The 20,337-nt window shown below is 48.2% G+C and overlaps 1 protein-coding gene across 3 annotated transcripts in view; it reads right to left on the bottom strand.

The window, feature by feature from the left end:
• EVC2 (EvC ciliary complex subunit 2) overlaps positions 1-20,337 on the bottom strand; it is a 134,028-nt gene that overhangs the window by 89,668 nt on the left and 24,023 nt on the right. For 2 of the 3 annotated variants that reach the window (XM_060655459.3, XM_060655461.3), the window contains exons 7-8: positions 16,161-16,214; positions 432-566 (exon numbers count right to left, since the gene is read on the bottom strand). In XM_060655459.3, coding sequence (XP_060511442.3) covers positions 432-566; positions 16,161-16,214 — 189 coding nt within the window. The remainder of the gene's footprint in view (positions 1-431; positions 567-16,160; positions 16,215-20,337) is intronic. The other variant, XM_060655460.3, reaches the window with a different exon arrangement.

Genomic DNA, 20,337 nt, shown 5'->3' with positions numbered 1-20,337 from the left:
GGGTGGCCCAGTTGGGTAAGTGACCGACTTCAGCTCAGGTCATGATCTCGCGGTTTGTGGGTTCGAGCCCCGCGACGGGCTCTGTGCTGACAGCTTGGAGCCTGGAGCCTGCTTCCGATTCTGTGTCTCCCTCTCTCTCTACCCCTCCCCTGCTCATGCTCTGTGTCTCTCTGTCTCTCAATAATAAGTAAGCATTAAAAAAAATAAAAATTAAAAAGTCACTAAGGACGGGGGCGCATCCTGGGACGGTCCAGTCACAGTCTCTGCAGGCAAGGCTGGACACGAGCATTTTGTCGTTTCCCTGGGGATTCGGACATCAATCCAGGGTTGAGGATCAATCAACCCATCAACTGGAGGGAACACTTCAATCAACCTCACATCTACCGCCGACCCGACTACCCTCCGGCAACAAGATGCATGTGGAGACTCACCTGATGTCTGGTGATCAGGCTTCCCTTCAAACACTGATAGCGAGCCGTGAAGAAAAGTGTGGCCCAGGTCAGCACGAAGGAGGCGATGGAGGCTATGAAGAATCCTGCTGCATGAAGGCCATGGTTTGGGACAACCTAGGGGAGAAGGGGGGGGGGGACTTGTCAGTGGTCACACTTCACAGCCTTCAGTCGGGTCACAGCTAAGAGTTACAGCAGAAGAAGCAGGGAGTCGGTGAGACCAGCCTGGATTTGGACCCAGCTCTGTCCACACTGGCTGGGCTGCCTGAGCCCGTCGCTGGACCTCTCTGAGCCTGTTTCCTTAGACAGCGCATCTCTAAGCGTCAAGCGGGACAAACACTGCAAGGGGCCGAGCATGGTGGCTTGCACACAGTAGGGCCATCCGCCCCGAGCCTGGCACCTCACAGGCCTCAAGAGTGTTAAATTCCCGAATCCCTATGTAACAACCCCAAGAGGGCACTGGGGATCCGTGAACTGTTTCGAGTCAGGGGCAGATTTCTGCAGACACCAGAGGAGAACCTGTAGCGCCCTTCCCTCCCCCTCGACACCACCTGCTTCCTTCGCTGGGAACACGTCCCATCAGAGGGGCAGCCCGCAGCCCACTCTGGACATCAGGGCCAAGCAGAAGGATACACAGGGCAGGGAAGCATGACACAGCAGGGGCAGCCAGCTGCCGGGTGATTCAACAACCTGACAGGTGGCCCTTAGAGCTCCCGTGGGCTTAACTCGCCCAGCCGCCTCTCTCCTCGGTGGCGTCCTCTGGGCTCCAGCCAGCGAGAGCCCGGGACAAACGTGCCTCTGGGATGGGCCAGGGGCGGCTGGCATCTATCCACTGAGAGGAGCTGGTAAGTTCCAAACACTCGCCGTCAGCCCCTCCCTCCGCCTCTTCCTTAGGGTCTAGACAACAACAGCAGCTGGCATCTTACAAGAACTCCGAAGGGGTCAAACTCTGGGCTGACTCACACTTAAGCACGCATCAGAACTGCATCCCACCCTGAGTTTCTGATCCCCTAGACCCAGAGACAGGGCCTCACAAGTGGCGCATTTCCAACAAGCTCCCAGGGGCCGCTGCCGTGCTGTTTGTCCGAGGAACACACGTTGAGAACCCCTAGGTTCAGGGTTTCACAAGAATTAACTCCTTGAATGCTCTCAAAGGCACTCTGGACAAAGTGAAGAGCTCTGGATTTCTAGCTCTCCAGATCTGGCTTGAAATTCCAGCTCCGTCACAAGAGCCGTGATGCCATGGATGAGTGGCTTAGGCCTAACCTCTGGCAGCCTCACTTTTCTCGTCTGTGAAATGGGGATAAAAATACGTCACCGCAGGGAGATCAAAGACAACAGTAATGTAGAGATTCGTGCAAAGCTTGGCTTGATCGTGCTACTTGATCACCGATTGCTTATCGGGTGCTTACCGTGTACCAGGCTGTCGGCGGGGGTCCTTTCTCCGTTTGTGGGATGTACCCTCCCTGTGGGCACTGACTGGGTCTGACCAAGGTCCACCTCCCACCTCCTGTTCACAGGCAAGGGGGGCCCGTAAACAGCAGAGAGGGTGAAGCCTGGCCTCTGGATTCAGACCACCAGGCTGTGTGACATCAGTTCTGCCTTATTGGCTGTGTAGAATTGGTCAGACCAGTTCATCTCTCTTTGCCTCTGTTCCGTCCCTTGTCTAATGGAGACAGTGGCCGTCCAAGGGTCGTACTGAGGAGTACACAGGAATATGAACGAAGTTGAATGAAGTCGTTAGAAGAGTATCCGGCCTTAACACTTGCTCACCAAACCCGAGTGAATCTTGCCGTGTCTTCCTTTGTGGGCTGTGTAGACAAAGGCAACTCCTTTTGGTACCATAATGGAGAAGCTGTACGGTGGCCATTAATCAGTCGTTTTATCAGAAGGTGACCTCAAGGGGCACCTGGGTGGCTCTGTCAGTTAAATGTCCAGCTCTTGGTTTCAGCTCAGGTCATGAGCTCACGGTTCATTGGTTCCACCCCGTGTTGGGCTCTGCACTGACAGCACGGAACCTACTTCAGATTCTCTCCTTCCCTCTCTCTCTCTCTGCCCCTTCCCACTCTCTCTCGCAAAATAAAAAAATAAATAAAATTCACAAAATTAAAAAAAAAAGAAGGTGACCTCAAAAACAGACCTGGACCAAGAGCCTCACATTTTGATAACACTTTTACCCCTTGGAGTGTTTTCAACAAAACGTCTATACTCAAAAATAAGAGGGACAAAATGTGTGTGTCCATAACAAGAAGGCTTTAAAACAGTCAGTTCTTTAACTCAGCAGTTTAATACCTAGGATTCTATCCTCAGGGAAGAATTCAAAACTATGCATAAAAGTTTATATACAAGGTTGGCTTGGTCCAGAAATACGCACACAAATTTAGCTCTGTATTATATAAGACTGTTTTGCAGAGCATCATATAAAGTATCCTAATGTATCCTAAATGTTGCAAAATCCAAAGAGCAGTTAAATATTTTAAGTCTCTATAAATTATTCAATCCATATAAGGAGCAATCTTGTAGCCATTTTACTACTTTTAAAAAGCACAGTAATGTAGGGTGCCTGGATGGCTCAGTCAGTTGAGCCTCTGACTTCGGCTCCGGTCATGATCCCGTAGTTTGTGAGTTCGAGCCCCATGTCTGGCTCTGTGCTGACACCTCGGAGCCTGGATCCTGCTTCCAATTCTGTTTCCCTCTCTCTCTCTGCCCCTCACCCACTCATGCTCTGTCTCTCTCTCTCAAAATTAAATAAACATTAAAAAACTTAAAACAAATAAGTAAAATAAAAAATAAAAACCACAGTAACGTAAATCTACTACAGAAAAGAGTTCTTAACAAAAGTCAAGGGTATAAAATGATAAGCAAATGTCCTGCTGCATTCCCCTACCCACTCTAACCCAGCTTCCCAGAGACAAATCTTTTTTTTTTTTTTTTTTTTTTTTTAGTTTATTTATTTTGAGACAGAGAAAGTGAGTGCATGCAAGCAGGGGAACGGCAGAGAGAGAGGGAGAGACAGAGAATCCCAAGCAGGCTCCAGTACCAAAAGCTTGTAGACCAATGTGGGGTTCGAACTCATGAAGCACAACATCATGACCTGAGCCGAAGTTGGTCGCTTAACCGACTGAGGGGGCCCCCAGAGGCAAATATCTTAAACAGATACTGTTTTTAGTTTTTATGGCTTAGTAAACCAGATGGTTACATAAAATTGAAGTCTAAAATTTATACATATATCTCTATTTCTTGATTCATCAGCATTACATACTATTAACTGAATTATTATGAACATATTATAGGTACGTATGTAACATATTATGTGTAATACGTATATATACCATACATATACACATATATGCCATATCATATAATTATTAACACATTATTCCCTCTTTGACAGATGTGGATTTAGCTCATGAATTTTTACCTTACAAATTTGTAGGGTTTGTGACCTATAAATATCTCTGCCCTTCCTTCTAATTGTAATGATTATTTTTAGTTTTTCAATTAGCTATCTTTGTAAGTTTAAATTAAAAAATTAAACCTCAGTTTTTACAACATTTAGAGACGATTTCTTGTTGTCTTACTAAAAAAAGATAATGAAGTTAATGTCTCACACTTGCCTCTCCCCCCTTGCCTTTCCCACTTCTTTCTTTCACAGTTTATTAGGTTTAAAACATATATATTTTGTTCTGCAATCACAATTCTTTGTCATTTATAGATTAATTATAAAACCTAAAACTAAAAAAAAATTTTAAGACACTATTATTATGATTATACAAATGTTATTCACTGAAGAAATAAGTAAAAAAAAAATCCTATGTTAATAAATATCTGCCCCTCAAAGCAATATATTTCTAATTCAATCCCTTTTCTTACATTTTACCGATTATTCAAAATCATGCATATTTTTAGTTTGTTAACTAACTTTGGACTAACAATCCTTTCTCTGTAGCTTTTTGTTTTCCCTGGAGTTTCTCACTGTCTTTCTTTTTTCTTCCTATTATATACCATTTCCTTAATGACATTATCTGTTGCAAGTAGTGGCTTTTTTTTTTTTTTTTCTTAAAGTCGTCATTCCCTGAATGCTTTGGCATTCTGATCTGATCAGAACTGGTTACTTTCCAGGGTTGCTGCTGTCATTTGGAGTCCTCTATTTACAGCTTTCTGTGTTGTCACACATGATTGATTAAAGCAAAACTATGCTTCTTGGATCCCATTTCTTCCTTTTTCTTGGATGCTTTTTTTTTTCAGTGTGATGGGAGTATTCTCAGTATTTTATTTGTTTGCAAGTAAATTTGTTTAGAAAACATTTTTTTATTTCATATGTCTTAAAATGTTGTTACTTTGCCCTCATTTGATTTATAATTTGGCTGAATCTATCATTCAAGGTCCAAAATCATTTTTCTTCAGAATACTGACGGTACGGCCCCACTGTCTTCTGACATAACTGTGTCTGATGACTTCTTAGAGGGATCTGTTTCTGGCTTTCTAGGAATTTTAAAGTTTTCCCTTTTCCCTTGGAATTCTGAATGTTTAACCATTAAGGTTTTTTCTAATAATATTTTTAATTGTAGTAAAATACACATAACATAAAACTTATCATCTTGGGGTGTCTGGGTGGCTCAGTCGATAAAGCCTCTGACTTTGGTTCAGGTCACTATCTCGCCATTTGTGAGCTGGAGCCCCGCGTTGGGCTCTGTGCTGATGGCTCGGAGCCCGGAGCCAGCTTCCGATTCTGTGTCTCCCTGTCCCTCTGCCCCTCCCCCACTCATGCTCTGTCTGTCTCTCTCTCTCGCTCAAAAAACGAATAAACGTTTTTTAAAAATTACCATCTTAACCAATTTTAAGTCCAGTCCAGTCGTACATCACAGTGTGTACAATCACGTTGTTCTGAAATCATTACCACTACCTGTCCCCAGCACTTTTTCCTCTTACAGAACTGAAACTCTGTCCCCATTAAACCACCCTCGTTCCATCCTCCAGCCTCTGGCACCCACCGTCCTACTCTCTTGTCTCTGTGAATCTGACTACTTCACTTAGCATTAGATCTTTATGGTTCATCCATGTCGTTGCAGTGTGTCTCCGAATTTTCTTTTCTTTTTTTTAAATTTAAATTCAAGTTAGTTAACATATAGAATAGTATTGGTTTCAGGAGCAGAATTTAGAGATTCATCACTTCCAGTGAGCACACCCAGTGTTCACCTCCAAAAGTGCCTTCCTTAATGCCCATCACCCATCTAGCCTATTCCCCTACCCACCTCCCCTCCAGCAACCCTCAGTTTGTTCTCTGCATTTAAGAGTCTCTTATGGTTTGTCTCCCTCTCTGTTTGTGTCTTATTTTATTTTTCCTTCCATTCTCCACTTCACACCTGTCAGAATGGCTAAAATTAACAACTCAGGGAATAACAGGTGTTGGCAAGGATGCAGAAAAAGGGAACCCTCTTGCCCTGCTGGTGGGAATGCAAACTGGTGCAGCCACTCTGGAAAACAGTCTGGAGGTTCCTCAAAAATTAAGAAAAAAAAAAAAAAAAAAAGAACTTCCTTATGACCCAGCAATTGCACTACTGCTAGGAATTTATCCAAAGGGTGCAAAAATGCTGATTCAAAGGGGCACATGCACCTCAGTATCTAGCTCCTCAGCAGTGCTATCGACAGCAGCCAACCTATGCAGAGAGCCCAAATATTCATTGACTGATGAATGGATTAAGAAGGTGTGGTGTGTGTGTGTGTGTGTGTGTGTGTCTGTACATATATGTATATACATTATACATTATATATGTATATACGTGTATACACACACACATATACATAATGGAATATTCCTCGGCGATCAAAAAGAATGAAATCTTGCCATTTGCAACAACGTGGATGGAACTGGAGGGTGTTATGCTAAGTGAAATAAATCAGAGAAAGACAAATACATGATTTCACTCATATGTGGGATTTAAGAAACAGATTTCCTTCCTTCTTAAGGCTGAATAAAATTCCATTGTTATGTATATATCATACTGTGTTTATCCATTCATTCATCATTGGACACTTGGGTGGCTCCCATCTTTTGGCTTTTGTGAATATGCCGCTATAAACATGGGTATATGTATATCTCTCTGAGACCCTACTTCTAATTCTTTGGGGAATATACCTAGAAGTGGAATAATAGGATTATATAATAGTTCTATCTTCAATTTCTGGGGGAACAGCCAAACTGTTTCTCCTCCTTCTCCTCCTCCTCCTTCTTTTTTGATAGTAGCCAGCCTGATATGAGGCGGAATCATCATGGTTTTGATTTGCATTTCTCTAATGATTAGTGTCAGAAGGCAAATGCTTATATTTTATTTATTTTTTTCAGCTTTAAGAAGAAGGATGGAGAGATACAGGGAATTGCTGATATCTGATCACCAACAGCATGCCGGTCCCTAGGTTAGGTGCCTGGAATGGGTTTAACTGTGTCTTCCAAAAGGATATGCTTAAGTCTTAACCCCCAGTAGCTATAAATGTGACTGTATTGGGAAAGAAGATCTTTGGAAACAATAATCAAGTTAAGATGAGTTCATATTGGATTAGGGTGGGTCTTAAATCTAATGAATGTGTCCTTATAAAGACAGACTCACACAGAGAGGGTCATGTGACCACGGAGGCAGAGACTGGAGTGAGGTAGCTACAACCAAGGAAGGATTTCCAGGAGCCACCAGAAGCTAGGAAGAGACAAGCATTCTTCTCCACAGCCATCAAAGAGAGCACGGCTCGGTCGACACCTTAACTCCAGACTTCTAGCTTCCAGAACTGTGACAGAGTAAGATCCTGTTGTCCCAGGCTCCCCAGTTTGCGATAACTTGTTACAGCAGCCCCAGGAAACTAATAAGGTGTCAGCTTTACATCATACAATCTTCAGCAATCTTGTAGTGGAGGTATTGTCCCCATTCCATTGACAGGTAAACGGAGATGGAAAGAGATTAAGTAGGTAATCAAAGTGCGTAGTAGCCAAACAACCAAAGCCAGCCCTGCCTGACTCCAAAGTCTGTGTTCTCCCTGCATTAGATCACACTGCTTTTGTCCAGGGGGCTGTGGGGTTTTCTAAACACATCTGGAGTCCCAACCTCCCACACCAAGGTAGAAGTTCCCTGCCTGATTGATGAGAACCAGAAACAAAGACTAGCACAGAATTACATGCCGGCAGGGTCACTGTACTGTAAAAGGCAGGAAGAAATCTCTCTGTCCCCCTCTGTCTCTCTCTTCCTTTCCTACTTCATGAAGTAGAACGGGCCAACGGGGTCAAACCACCAAACTTGTCTCCTCTTCCCACCTTCACCATCTCTGAATCTCCACCTGAGGTCTTACCTTCCTTTGGCCAATCACATGGCCAAGAGAATTTGAAGAGTAGAAGCAGTGTGGCAGACGGTGGCACAGGATCTAGCTTAACTCAGCGACACCGATGCGATGCAGGAATGAATGCCTGTAACTAGGAAGAGGGCAAAGGCAGGGCAGCTCTACAGATCCCGCCATCTTTCTCCCTTCTCTCTTGGGAATCTGATGCCAAGTGGTAAGCACATTCAGGTAGAGACTGCCTGCTTGGGGCAGGCCCACTCACAACTCTCACTTTCTTCTTTCAACCTTCACTCATCCATGTTGCTACTTTAAGCTAGGTCCTGCTCCTGCCCAAAATGTTTCTGCTCTTCAACTTTCCTCCTCCATGTAAATGGCTAAAGAAGAGTAAGATCTCAAGATATAGCTTTATGGGAAGAAGGAGGCCCAATATAATCATTACCATCATCACCATCACTGTCATCATCACCATCAGCATCACCATAATGTCACCATCGTCACCATCACCATCATCATAGTTAACCTGATTCAGCAGACAGTAAACACCAGAGGTGGCCCCAAGTGCTTTACATGCATGAATCCATTAACATCTCATAATAATACCAGAAAGTGGGTACTGTTTCAGTCTATATTCTACAAATTAGAGTTCAATAGTGCTAATCAGTTAAATAAATGGCCCAAGATCACAGAATGAGTCGCTAGTGAATCCGGGTTTCACAGCCAGCAGTCTGGCCTAGAAGCTTTCACACCACAGCTGCCTCTCTGGGGCTCAGGCTCCAGCCTGGCCTTTTACCAGGAGCCTTGCTTTAGGTCATCAAGGTCTTGGGTCACCCTGAACATTGTGATTCCCACTCTGAGTATACAGCTCACCCTTCTGGGCTGAGTGGCAGGGAAGGATTTTAAAAATCTCTCAGTGTCTGGACAAAAGCCTGTGCAAACCATTCTTCAAAACTATTCTTAACCATCAGGGTCTTTATTGAACTTTTGCCAGAGGCGAGGCCTTACTCCCTTTATAGTCTGAAACAATACTTTAAACTCAGAATTCTTATGTCCATCTCACATGTGCAGAAACCAAGCTTTGCTATAATTTTTTTTTTGCCTGAAACTCTCTATTTAAGTGAATACATCACAGTGGGCTACCAAGGTTGGCTCGGTGTTTGGATGTGGATGTGGTGGTCAACTTTCCTGACATCGAGTTCATTCAGTGAGCCCAGTGATGGGTCCTCAAAGGACAAGTGGGGAACAAAAGATCCAGGCCCTGCTCTAAGGAGCTCACAATCTTGCAAAAAAAAAACAGACAAGCAAGCAAGCTGGGGTGACACAGTGTGGCTGGGTGAGGCTGGAGAAGCCTGGAGAAGTAGGGTGGGGAGGGGTGCAGCTCCTAGCCTAGCTCAAAGGACAGAGGCTTTACACGAGGTGACCCATGGACAGAGGAGAATGGGCCGGGAGGAGGGCAAGCCAGGCAGAAAGAACAGCATGAGCCGGACCTGCTATGTGGAGGAAATGCACCCCGGGTCCCAAAGGGTCTTCAAGAGCAGGTTAGTGATTTGCAGCAGCGTCCGAATGGTTTGGAGGGGGGGTGACTGCAGGGTTTTAAGCCAGGAAGTAACACGGTCAGATCAGTATTTTAGAAAGGTAGATCTGGCCATTGCGTGGCATCAGCCTGGAGGAGGATAAACGAGATGTGACAGCCAACAGAGAAATGATGACAAGGCTGCAGGAGGCAGTAGAATCTGCTGATAAAGACCATGGACTCTGGCCCTAGTTGAGGGCTCAGCTCTCAGCTCTGCCCCCTACCACACTGTGGGACCCCGGGCCTCCCTCTCTGCAAGCTGAAATCTCCCCCATCTGTAAAATGAGGATTAAAATAGTGCCTATGGCAGGCATGGGGCACCTGCGTGGCTCAGTCGGTTGAGCGTCCAACTCTTGATTTGGGCTCAGGTCATGATCCCACGGTCATGGGATGGAGCCCCGCATCATGCTCAGCATGGAGCCTACTTAGGATTCTCTCTCTCTCTCTCTCTCTCTCTCTCTCTCTCTCTCTTCCTCTGCCTCTCTTCCCCGCTTGCACGTTCTCTAAAATGAAATAAAAATAAGTACTCCTTACGGTTCTTAGACAGGTGAAACACAGAATTACCATACAACCAAGCAATTCCACTCCTGAGTGTGTACCCCAACGAATTGAAAACAGGTGCTCAAACAAAAATCTGTACCTGAATATTCACAGTAGCACTCTTCATAATAGCCAGAAGATGGGGGAAACCCAGATGCCCATCAGCTGATGAAGAGATAAACAAACGTGGTCCACGCCTCCCCCCCCATACAATGGAATAGGAATCAGCCATAAAAAGGAATGAAGTCCTGACATATGCTACAACACGGATAGACCTTGAAAATATTACGCTAAGGGAAAGACGCTGGAGCAAAAGGCCACATTCAATGAGATGAAATGGCCACGACAGGCACACCTGTAGAAACAGAAGGCAGATCAGTGGTTGCCAGGGGCTGAGCGGGAGGAGGGGACATTGGAGAGCAACTGTTCAACGGGAACAGAGTTTCCCTTTGGGGAGATGAAAAGGCTCCAAACCTAGGCAGCAGTGATGGTTGCCCAACACTGTGAACATACTGAATGTCCATAATGGTAAGTTTTGTGTATGTGTACTTTACACACACACAGAAAATAGGACCTACTGGCTAGGGATGTAGTACAGAGACATCAGTCAGCAAATCTGAGCTGCTATTACTGTGACGACTGGAAGGCTGGAGGGAAGGGCAGGAATTGGGAAAACATTTAGGAGACAGAGTCCACTGGTTATGGTGACTTGAGTGCTGGAACGGATGTGTGGGATGTTAGAGATGGGGGCCAAAAGCGTCCTTGGATGTCTGGCTTGGTAGGCTGGGGGCTGGTGGGACCAGCCACCACAGGGACGGGTACAGAAATGTATGCACTTAGAGCGCCAGAAATCAGCCCCAAGGTAATCACTCTTTTAAGACTTCCTCTAAAAATCTCGCAGCCAAATTCCACTGATAATCAGTATAAGAACAGATTTCAAAGAGTTTATTTACCATAAACTTCATTAACGAATAAAGAAAGAAAAGCAGTTGAGTGGTCCCAGCCTCCTTGTCCCCGGGCTCTGACTTTCCCTCTCGTCTCTGACAAAGAATCACGTGCTATTGCCATCCTTTTAAGCACGTATTAGCTGAGAGCAGACTCCTTTGATGAGCTCTGTCAGTGCATTCAAGAGGAGCAATGATGGGGAAAAAAGTCCTTTCAAAAAGAATGCTTTCAGTGCTTCTAATCTAACAGCAAGTTACAAAAGCACGAGGAGGAATTATGTACACGTTGACTTCAATTATGTAATAAATAAATTCAAAGACCCGCAGAGGCAAGAAGCCAACATGTTAGCAGCGGTCCTCTGCTGGTGAGATTATGTGCTAATGTTACTTTACTTTTCCAATTCTTTGCGTATGTGTGTGTACGTGTCTCTGTGTGTGTGTCTGTGTGATACCGGGAGGGTGTTTTCTTTGTCCACAATGGACGTATATTAAATCCCACCCACCTATGCCTCAAAAGACAGAAAAAAGTTTGAAGAGAAAAACATACAGAATGATTTCTCTGAAATTGACTTTAAGAGTAATTTGTTGAAATCCTTCACTTCGAGCTAAAGATCCAAGAAACAGGGGGAGTTACGTACTTGGAGACGTGTCTCCCACAACCCTTGAGGGGCAGCTCTGAGAGCAGACAGTCTCTGGGCTTCCCAGCTGACAATGCTGACAGGAGTGAGAGCTTAGAGGCAGTCACAGGTAGAGGCAATCACACTTACCAACAGAGCTCTGCTGAGGTACCAGTCTGGTGAATAAGCAGATTTGGGAACAAATTGCCCAACAGGACGTTTAACCCTGTCAAGCTTCAGGACCCTGGCCAGTTCCCAGAGCCTCTCCAGACACAGATTTTTGTTTTTTTAACTCTCAAATGAGAAAGTGAAACCAGATAATATTTAAAGTCTCTTCCAGGGCAAAAATTCTGTTCTGATGTCACAAAAATGTATTAAATGCCAACCAAGGGAACTAGGCCAATGTCACAGAATGACAAGGTTTATCAGATGTCTCAGCGTTGTGGGATTCCCAGCCAAGGGGCCTACCAGCATGCCTGGGGGAGGTTCAGGAATCACAGATGTGCAGAAGTTGGACAGGGTCTTTCAGGACGTTTATGAATTGTCCAAAGCACAGGTAAGAAAAGAACAGCATATACAAGACCAGAGCAATGTGGAAAACACAAGGACCTAGCAGCACCTGGGGACAGTAGAAGACCAAATTTTCTGATGGATCCTGAATATTACCCTGAGATAACTGGGCTTAATCCAGCAGGCAACAGGGAGTCCCTCCAGAAACAGAAAAGCAAGCAGGTTTTGGGTTTTATAGAAAGATCACTACGGTGAGGACGATGGGCTGGAGGGGAGTAGGACTGGACAGTTAGGAGGCTGGTGCAGTAATCCAAACATGAGGTGACACAGAGAAGGTGGACATGATGTGTGAGTGCACACCTCGCATCCTGAGAGCATCTCAAAGCCATGTGATCCTGCCAACAGTTACCTGCTCCCTCCACAAAGGCACAAAGGTACACGCTGCAAATCCCCGTGTTTGAGAAATTCTCATATAGCATATAGCTGTCTACAGACGCATTCTCTTTCTTATTAATAGAAATTCTTCGCATGTCGAAGACACTAAACCCCTTTTATGTATGTTACAAGTATTTTCCCAGGTTTGTCACTTTCGTAACGCTGTTTTTAAATGTAAAATTTTCAACTATTTGTGTACTCAAATCCATGGTTCTCCCTCATGGTTTTCTTCCTGTCATATAATGCTAACCTATATTTATTTTTTACAAATCATTTTATCTAGATTTTAATCTGATGAGGGAATTCGCTTTATTTTCTTCTAAGAGATCCAGCCAGTTGCCCACAAATGGTATGAATGATACACTCTTTCCCCATTGATTTGAAATACCTTTTTTTATACGTACATCTGTGTAGACAATCTATTTTACGCCCTTGGGCTGGCTTTTCCTGCAGAGTTGCATACGGCATTAACATAGCTTTAGAATTTTTTAATATGTGCTAGGGGAAATCCTCCTATATTACTCTCTAATTGTCACAATGTTCTCACCTAGTTTCATAAATTTGTATCTGCAGGTGAAACGGATTAACTTGATCGCATTTCTCCCCCCAAATCCGACTAAAATGATTATTGGAACTGCCTTCTGCATGAATTTGGGGGACGTAACAGGTGGTTTAAACATCTCTCTCTTGATTGGATCTGAGATCCCCCTTCTCCCGATCTCTGCCCCGGCGCCCAGCCCTTTCGTGAGCACACGGCACCAACATAAGAAGCTGTGGGGAGGTCCGGCGCAATCTGAACACCCGTGTCCAGCACATACAGCGTGATTATTTCCTCCCGGAGCCTCTCATGCAACAGACAGAAAGGGCAAGAGGGCTTGAGATAGGAAATGGGGACCTTGCTGTCCTTGGCTGACACCTGCCGATTTCACCCTCAGGAAGGTAAGAGAAAAACAAAGGAGATGATGGGGTCTCTTCCAGGGGTTGAAGAATCCCAGCCTACAAAGCGCAGACTTCATGCCTTTGCTCTGTTTAGTTGGATGATGGCAGGGAGCCTCCATCCTCACTGCCCTGCTCCTCCCGTTCACTCTCACACTTTCCTGATGTAATGACGTCACCTCACAGGTGCCCCCGTCAGCCGTGCTAGGACACATTCTGTAGCCGGCAAGAGCCTTGGCTGGGTCATCCATACGCATAGCTCACTGGTGCCAGGAGACCTCGGTTCACATCCCACCAACAGCTGAACCGGCTCAGCCTCGAGGTCAGATCTTCAGCGGCGTATTCTAGAACACCCTTCCTCCGTCTTTAACTAGGTCCTTCCCTTAATGACCTCCAGCTGAATGCTCACCTCCTCCAAGAAGCCTGCCGTCTACCCAGCACTCTTTACTGCCCGTATCTGCAGCATGTATGATCTAGATTTCGGGGTCACAACCTCACACATTCAGTCATGGCAGCTGCGTGTGGTTTGACCTTTGTTCTTCTCATTTAATGTCTCAGTGAGGGCAAGGGGACAGCGAGTGGTAGGTGATGAGTCTCCAGGCTGTCCCAGACTCCACAACGCCCTGGAATCTCACACGGGGATTGACTCATACTTATGGCACCCGATGGCCCCTTGGGCTTGAGACCCTGACACGTGACACCCATTCACGAAAACCACAGAACAGCTGCAGAAGGGTGCTGTCTGCATGTGCACGTAATAACGATCCCAAAGACCGCAGCTGATGCTTACAGAGCACTTAAAAAACGCCAGGCACGGGGCACCTGGGTGGCTCAGTCGGTTAAGCGTCCGACTTCGGCTCAGGTCATGATCTCGCAGCTTGTGGGTTTGAGCCCTGCGACGGGCTCTGTGCTGATGGCTCAGAGCCTGGAGCCTGCTTCGGATTCTGCGTCTCCCTCTCTCTCTGCCCCTCCCCCACTTGCACTCTGTCTCTCCCTCTCTCTCAAAAATAAATAAACATTAAAAAATATATTAAAAAAAAAAAAAACACCAGGCACTGTGCTGAGTGCTTTACATACCTCAATCCATTTACTTTGGCGACCACCCTATGAAGGGGGTACTATGGTCAGTCTCCTTTCATAGCCGGGAAATGGAGACTCAGGGAGGTAAGTAACACATCCACAGTCACATACAATCGGTGGACGGACAGGGAGTCAAAGCTAGGCCCTTGGCCCGAGAACCTAATGCCCCACAACGCTGTAAGGCCATCGCATTTTGTATGCCTCATCTCCCCACTCAACGGTGATCTCCTTGAACGTGGTCCACAAGGGCAGGGTCACCGGGACCAGGGGCGGTAGGGCTGACATCCAACCCAATGCTCCACTGCCTGACTGCACCCATGGGTCTGCACCCCACAGTGGGCACCCACTCCTGTTTCCCTTGAAGGCAATGTGTGGCCTGGAGGCTGCCCCGAAGACCTGGGTGTGGCTCACCTCCATCCACGTGAGAGGGCCTGGGGAGCAGGGGAAGGGCTTACAAGCATCGACGAAGTGAACCTTCTCTGACTTTTATTACAGTCACGCAGCGACTAGACAGCAAGCAGCAATCGCCAGCATTGACGACGATCAGCTCGGCCAAGGGAGGCTGACCTGCTGAGTGCCACCCAGAAGGTAGGGCGCAGAGTGGGGCACAAGGATGCAGCAGACACGGCCCCGACCCTCCAGGGGCTCACAGAGAAGCCAAGATGGCTTGCACCCATCTTCCTGCCTCCCCTGCCCCCCCGAAACCCTCTCCTTGCTCTAGCCAGACTTGGATTTTATTTCCATCTCTTTTGGACAGGGATTTAGCTCCTTAGGAGGCGGCGTGGCCCAGCCGCAGGGCTCTGGAGCCCCAGTGTTCAAACCCTGGTTCTAACGTCCGCAAGAAAAGCACACTCACAGGCCCAAGACTGGTACCCTCTGAGAGGCCACTGTGCAAGGCAGGGCCTCGGCTGGCACGCGGGAGCTTGGGTTTCTGGACGGTAACCACCGCTGCCTGATAAGAGTGGCTCACTGTGCCTAGGCGGCCGTGTAAACAGCGTGGTTTACACCGAACACACTCCTGGGAGTCTGGAACATGCCAGACAAGGGTGCCCGTGTGCCCAGCCTCCAAGAAGAACCCTGGGGCCCGTCTCTGACGAGCCTCCCTGGTGACAACATTGACGTGTGCTGTCACACCTGCTGCTGGAGAACGAAGGGCATCCTGTGTGACTCTGCCGGGAGAGGACTCTGGAAGCTGAGGCCCGGTGTCCTTCACACTTGGCCCCGTGCCCCTCCGCCCTCCGCCGATTCTCCTTCGCATCCTTTCCGGTAAGAAATCAGCCGGGAGCGTGACTATACGCGGAGTCCTGTGTGTCCTCCTAGTGAAGCACCGAGCCTGAGAGTGGTCTTGGGAACCCGGACATGCTAGCCAGGTGACCTTGGGCAAATTACTTGACCCAGCTGTGCCTCGGTTTCCCCATTTATGAAGCGAAGGCGATTTAAAAATGGAACCCAGCCCCCCGGCGCTGCCGCGAAGATCACACGACTCAGTGTGTGTGAACCGCTCAGAATGCCTGTCTGCAGCAGGTGCTGAGGTAGTGTGAGGTGTGGTCCCACTGTGTGTATACGCCATCCTGTCCAGATGGAAGGGCCATTCGGGAAACTAGCCGACGGCTTGTAGCCACGCTGGGGGACCGCAGACTGCCAAGGCCGGCGGCCGCCCCTCCCCTTGGCTCTGAGGACACCCAGGGACCAACACACCAGCATGAAGGCACATCGGGGCGTAAGGTGGCTGTCCAGCTCGGGCATTTTCTCTTACCTTTATCTTCTCTTCTGCTGTTATGGTGAAAAGGGCTTTTAGTTGCGTTCTGTTCTAGAAAAAGAAAGAAAAAAATGCTTTCATCAACAAGTTTTGGGAATCTGACATTTGAGGCACCCGCCACCCGCCGTGCCTGGATAGGCACCGGGCCTTGGACTACTGGGGGCCAGGGGCCTGCGGGGGTCTTGAAGTCCCTTCAGAACAGGAAAAAGGTGGGGCGCCTGGGTGGCACAGTTGGTTGAGCGTCCGACTGCAGCTGAGGTCGTGGTCTCACGATTCGTGAGTTCGAGCCCTGAGTCGGGCACTGTGCTGACAGCTCGGAGCCTGGAGCCTGCTTCCGATTCTGCATCTATCTCTCTCTCTCTCTCTCTGCCCCTCCCCTGCTCATACGCTGTCTCTCTCTCTCAAAAATGAATAAACTTAAAAAGAAAATTTTTTTAAAAGAACAGGGAAAAGGTCTGTGGAAACGTAGAGCCTCGTTCTCTCCCGGAGGTGCGTGTGAATCCAATCACCAGTTTCCCTAACTGGTGAGAGAGCAGGAACAGAGTGACCTGTGGTGAGATGCCTGGGGTTGGGGTCCGGCCAGACGGGGCAGAGGACGGACTCCGCAGCTCACGGCCACGGGACGGAGGAGCCACGGGCCCTCCCCAGCACTGCTTCCTTCAGGAAAAGTTGCCGACGACGGGGGTGGACGGGGCTCTGCTGAGCTCACCTCCCGGTGGGATGAGCCCGGCCCCCAAACCCCAACGCCCCACGGGTCTGCCTGCTCGGGTCACATCTCCTCTGCTCGGGAGCTACAAGGAAACGGGAAACCGCAGGGTGTTAGGACAGCTATCTGTCCAAGCGCACGGCATCGGAGAAGACGCACGGTGAGAACACACTTCCTCCTGGGAGAGCAGGCAGAAGGTCTGGCAACTGGGTTGGTGGTCAGAGCCAGACTGCCAGGGCTCACACCAGGCTCCCTCACTCACCAGCAGCCTGGTATTGACTTAGGCAAGGTATTGACTTCCCTGTGCCTCGGTCTTCTCATCTGTAAAACGGGAACCCTATTCGACTCGTGGGGTTGCCGTGAGGATTAAATTAGCCAGGATAGAATCTAGAAGTGTGCGTGGCACGCAGAGGGAGCCCCGAAAGCATTCTCGCTGGTGGCTGTAGTCGTGGTATCATTGTGTACAACCTGGCCTTGAGGCTTGGAGCTTGGAGCCTATGAGCGAGGCAGCCCTGTGTTGTTCTATCACAGCCGCTGCGGAGGCCTCTCTGTCTCACGGGAGGGACAGTCCATCTCCAGTGGAACCCCCTACCCACATCCCACAGCAGCTACAGTAGCAGCCCAAACCCGTTAAGGGCCAGCAGGCCAACCTAATGGAGGCTTTGAAGGGAAATAAAAACACTACCAGGTCCTTTTCTAGGGGGAAAGGGAATTTAAAAACAAAAGAAAACAAACAAACAAAACAAAAAACAACAACAAATATGAGGCTGCATTCAGAAGCACACATTCGATTAACGTTTTCCATGCCCTTCTCTCTCTCCGGGTCCCTCCTCCCGGTGTTTTCTGACACCCAAGGTCTAAGCCGAGAGAAGCGTCAATCAAGTGTGTGACAAAGCTTGACTTCAGCTCTTTGCAAAACATAAATCCTCAGCCCCGTGCTTGCTGCGGGAACTTCAAGGCTTGAGCAACATGCTTTATTTTTTTTTTACTTTTTTTTTCTAAAAAATTTTTAATATTTATTTATTTGAGGGGGGTGGAGAATGAGTGGAGGAGGGGCAGAGAAGGGGGGGAAGAGGGAGGGAGGGAGAGAGAGAGAGAGAGAGAGAGAGAGTCAGTCCCAAGGAGGCTCCACACTGTCAGCGCAGAGCCTCACATGGGGCTTGAACTCATGAACCAGGAGATCATGACCTGAGCCCAAATCAAGAGTCAGACACTCAACCGACTGAGCCACCCAGGCGCCCCCAGGAACACGCTTTAGATCACAGCATGAAGTCAGCAAACACGGACCAAGTAAAATATAGTGGTGACTGCATAATGTGTAAGGTGGGCAGGAAATTTTCATAAGACACTTGACATAAATGTTCTAGGTCTTTCCCCGTTAGCCATCCATCACCTAGGGTGTGTTTTATCTAAACTCGTATGAATGTGGGGTACGCGTGTGTGTGTTTGAGAAAGCGGCTTCCAGATCCAAACTCCATGCACCTGTGGCTGTACCACCTCCTGCTGAGGGAATCGGTGAGTGGGAGCCACAGTTGGTCCCCCCTGCCCCGGCTTATCTGCCAGGGACGCATTCCAGGACGCCCAGTGGATGCCCGAACCCGCACTAGATGTGTTTTTTTCTGTACATATACACAGTTTCACTGATAAATGAGGCACAGTAAGAGACTGACAACAATAACTAAAAGTAACAATACAGTGTAGTAAAAGTTACGTGAATGTGCTCGCTCGCTCTCTCGCAAAATGCCTTCTGCCCTGTACTCGCCCGTCAGTTAGTGATAATGTGCAGATTACACACCCCTGGGATGAGATGAAGGAGGTGAATGGCACGGGCCTTGTGACATGGCCTCAGACTACTATTGACCTGCTGACCACAGGTCAGAAGGAACGTCAGGCTCCAGACCACGGCCGGTCCGGGTAACGGCAAGCACCGGAAACAAGACCATGAACAAGGCGGGGCGGGGCGGGTGCTGTATTCTTGCGGTCTCCTCCGTTACTCTGATGCCATTCTAAAACGCCAGAACGAGAAGAGATCCGGGTGAGACCCTTCCTGCTCCTGTCATCGTTCCGACGGGGACGCCGAGCCCACCGAGGCCGCACTGCTTCTGAAACACAGCCGGGGGGCGGTTCCCAGGCTCTGCCGGGTCGGCCATCGCCCCCACCCTACTGGAAGGATTCCATCCTGTGGAGTGCTTGCCTGTTTAAATAACGGTCATTTCCGCCCCCCTCTTGTCGTATCCGACGTCTTGGGACTGACTGACACGCAGAGCTACCCAGTGCTCTCCTGTGCAGCCACTGGAGTCTCACTCAGAATTTGGGTCATTATCAGCCCCAAACACACTTGACCTTCTCCACGTCACGGATGGAATCCCAGCAGTCCCCCGATGGACTGTGAGGTCCAATCGGATGAAACGACTTGAGAACACGGTACAGTAGCCCCTTGTCCACTGCCAGCACTCGCTCGCTCACTCGGCAAGCACCGGGCCCCCAGGACCCATTTCCATGGCGGAATCTAGGTCGGGGCAATGCTGACCGTCTACCAGAGCCGGCAGGCAGGAGCCCCGAACGCAGGCCAGTGAAGCTCGGAATTCTGGAATCTTCAGGTGGGTGGGTGGGCACTTTCCTTTCCATCTGCAGAACTGCCTAGAGAGCCCCCTGAAGGTCTGGAAGGGGTAGGAAACTGCAGGCCATTGCACAGAGACACATCGTTTCCCCACAGAAGACTGGAGAGTCTTCTCCAGAAGACTGGAGGAGAATCATCCCCTTCCCTGAGGTTCAGAGACATTAAAAAATAAAAGAGAGGTGCCTGGGTGGCTCAGGCGGTGAAGCATCTGACTCTTGATTTCAGCTCAGGTCACGACTGCATGGTTTGTGGGTTCGAGCCCTGCATCACAGGCCGTCAGGCACAGAGCCTGCTTGGGAGTCTCTCCCTCTCTCTGCCCTTCTCTGCTCACGCTCGCCTTCTCTCTCTCTCTCTCTCTCTCTCTCTCAAAAATAAATAAATAAACTTAAAAAAATAAAAACTTGCCTGAGATTCATTAGTTTACAGATTTGTTCATTCATTTATTCAACAAATATTTACTGGGTATTTCCTGTGCAGAGGTCTATTTTTTGACACTGGGAACACAGGTGTCAAGAGGAAAGACGAGGTCCCTGGTCTCACGGAACCAGGGCGAGTGTGAGGGTTTCTTATGGAAATAAGAGTCAATATGACAGCAACACATCAAGCAAAGGAACAGACAGGACCCATCAAGGCACGGCGGCTTGGGCAGCGCCCTTGAGTGAGTGAGGGGCCCCTCCATCCCTCCCCTGCCGCCCCGCCCCACTTCCTGGGGGTCTGAGGTCTGAATGTTCCAGGATGAGGAGGGGCGGGCTTTCAGTCTCATCGACTTTCTGAGTTTCCCACTGTTGGTTTCTGTCACCTTCTTAAATTCTGATTTTCACTTACTTGGTTTCCTGTCCTCTGAAATT

This window comes from Panthera onca, chromosome B1 (assembly GCF_046562875.1).
Source record: "Panthera onca isolate mPanOnc1 chromosome B1, mPanOnc1 haplotype 2, whole genome shotgun sequence".
Classification (NCBI taxonomy): Eukaryota; Metazoa; Chordata; class Mammalia; order Carnivora; family Felidae; genus Panthera; species Panthera onca.
The sequence above is the reverse complement of the archived record's forward strand: the minus strand, read 5'-3'. Positions and strand labels throughout refer to the sequence as shown.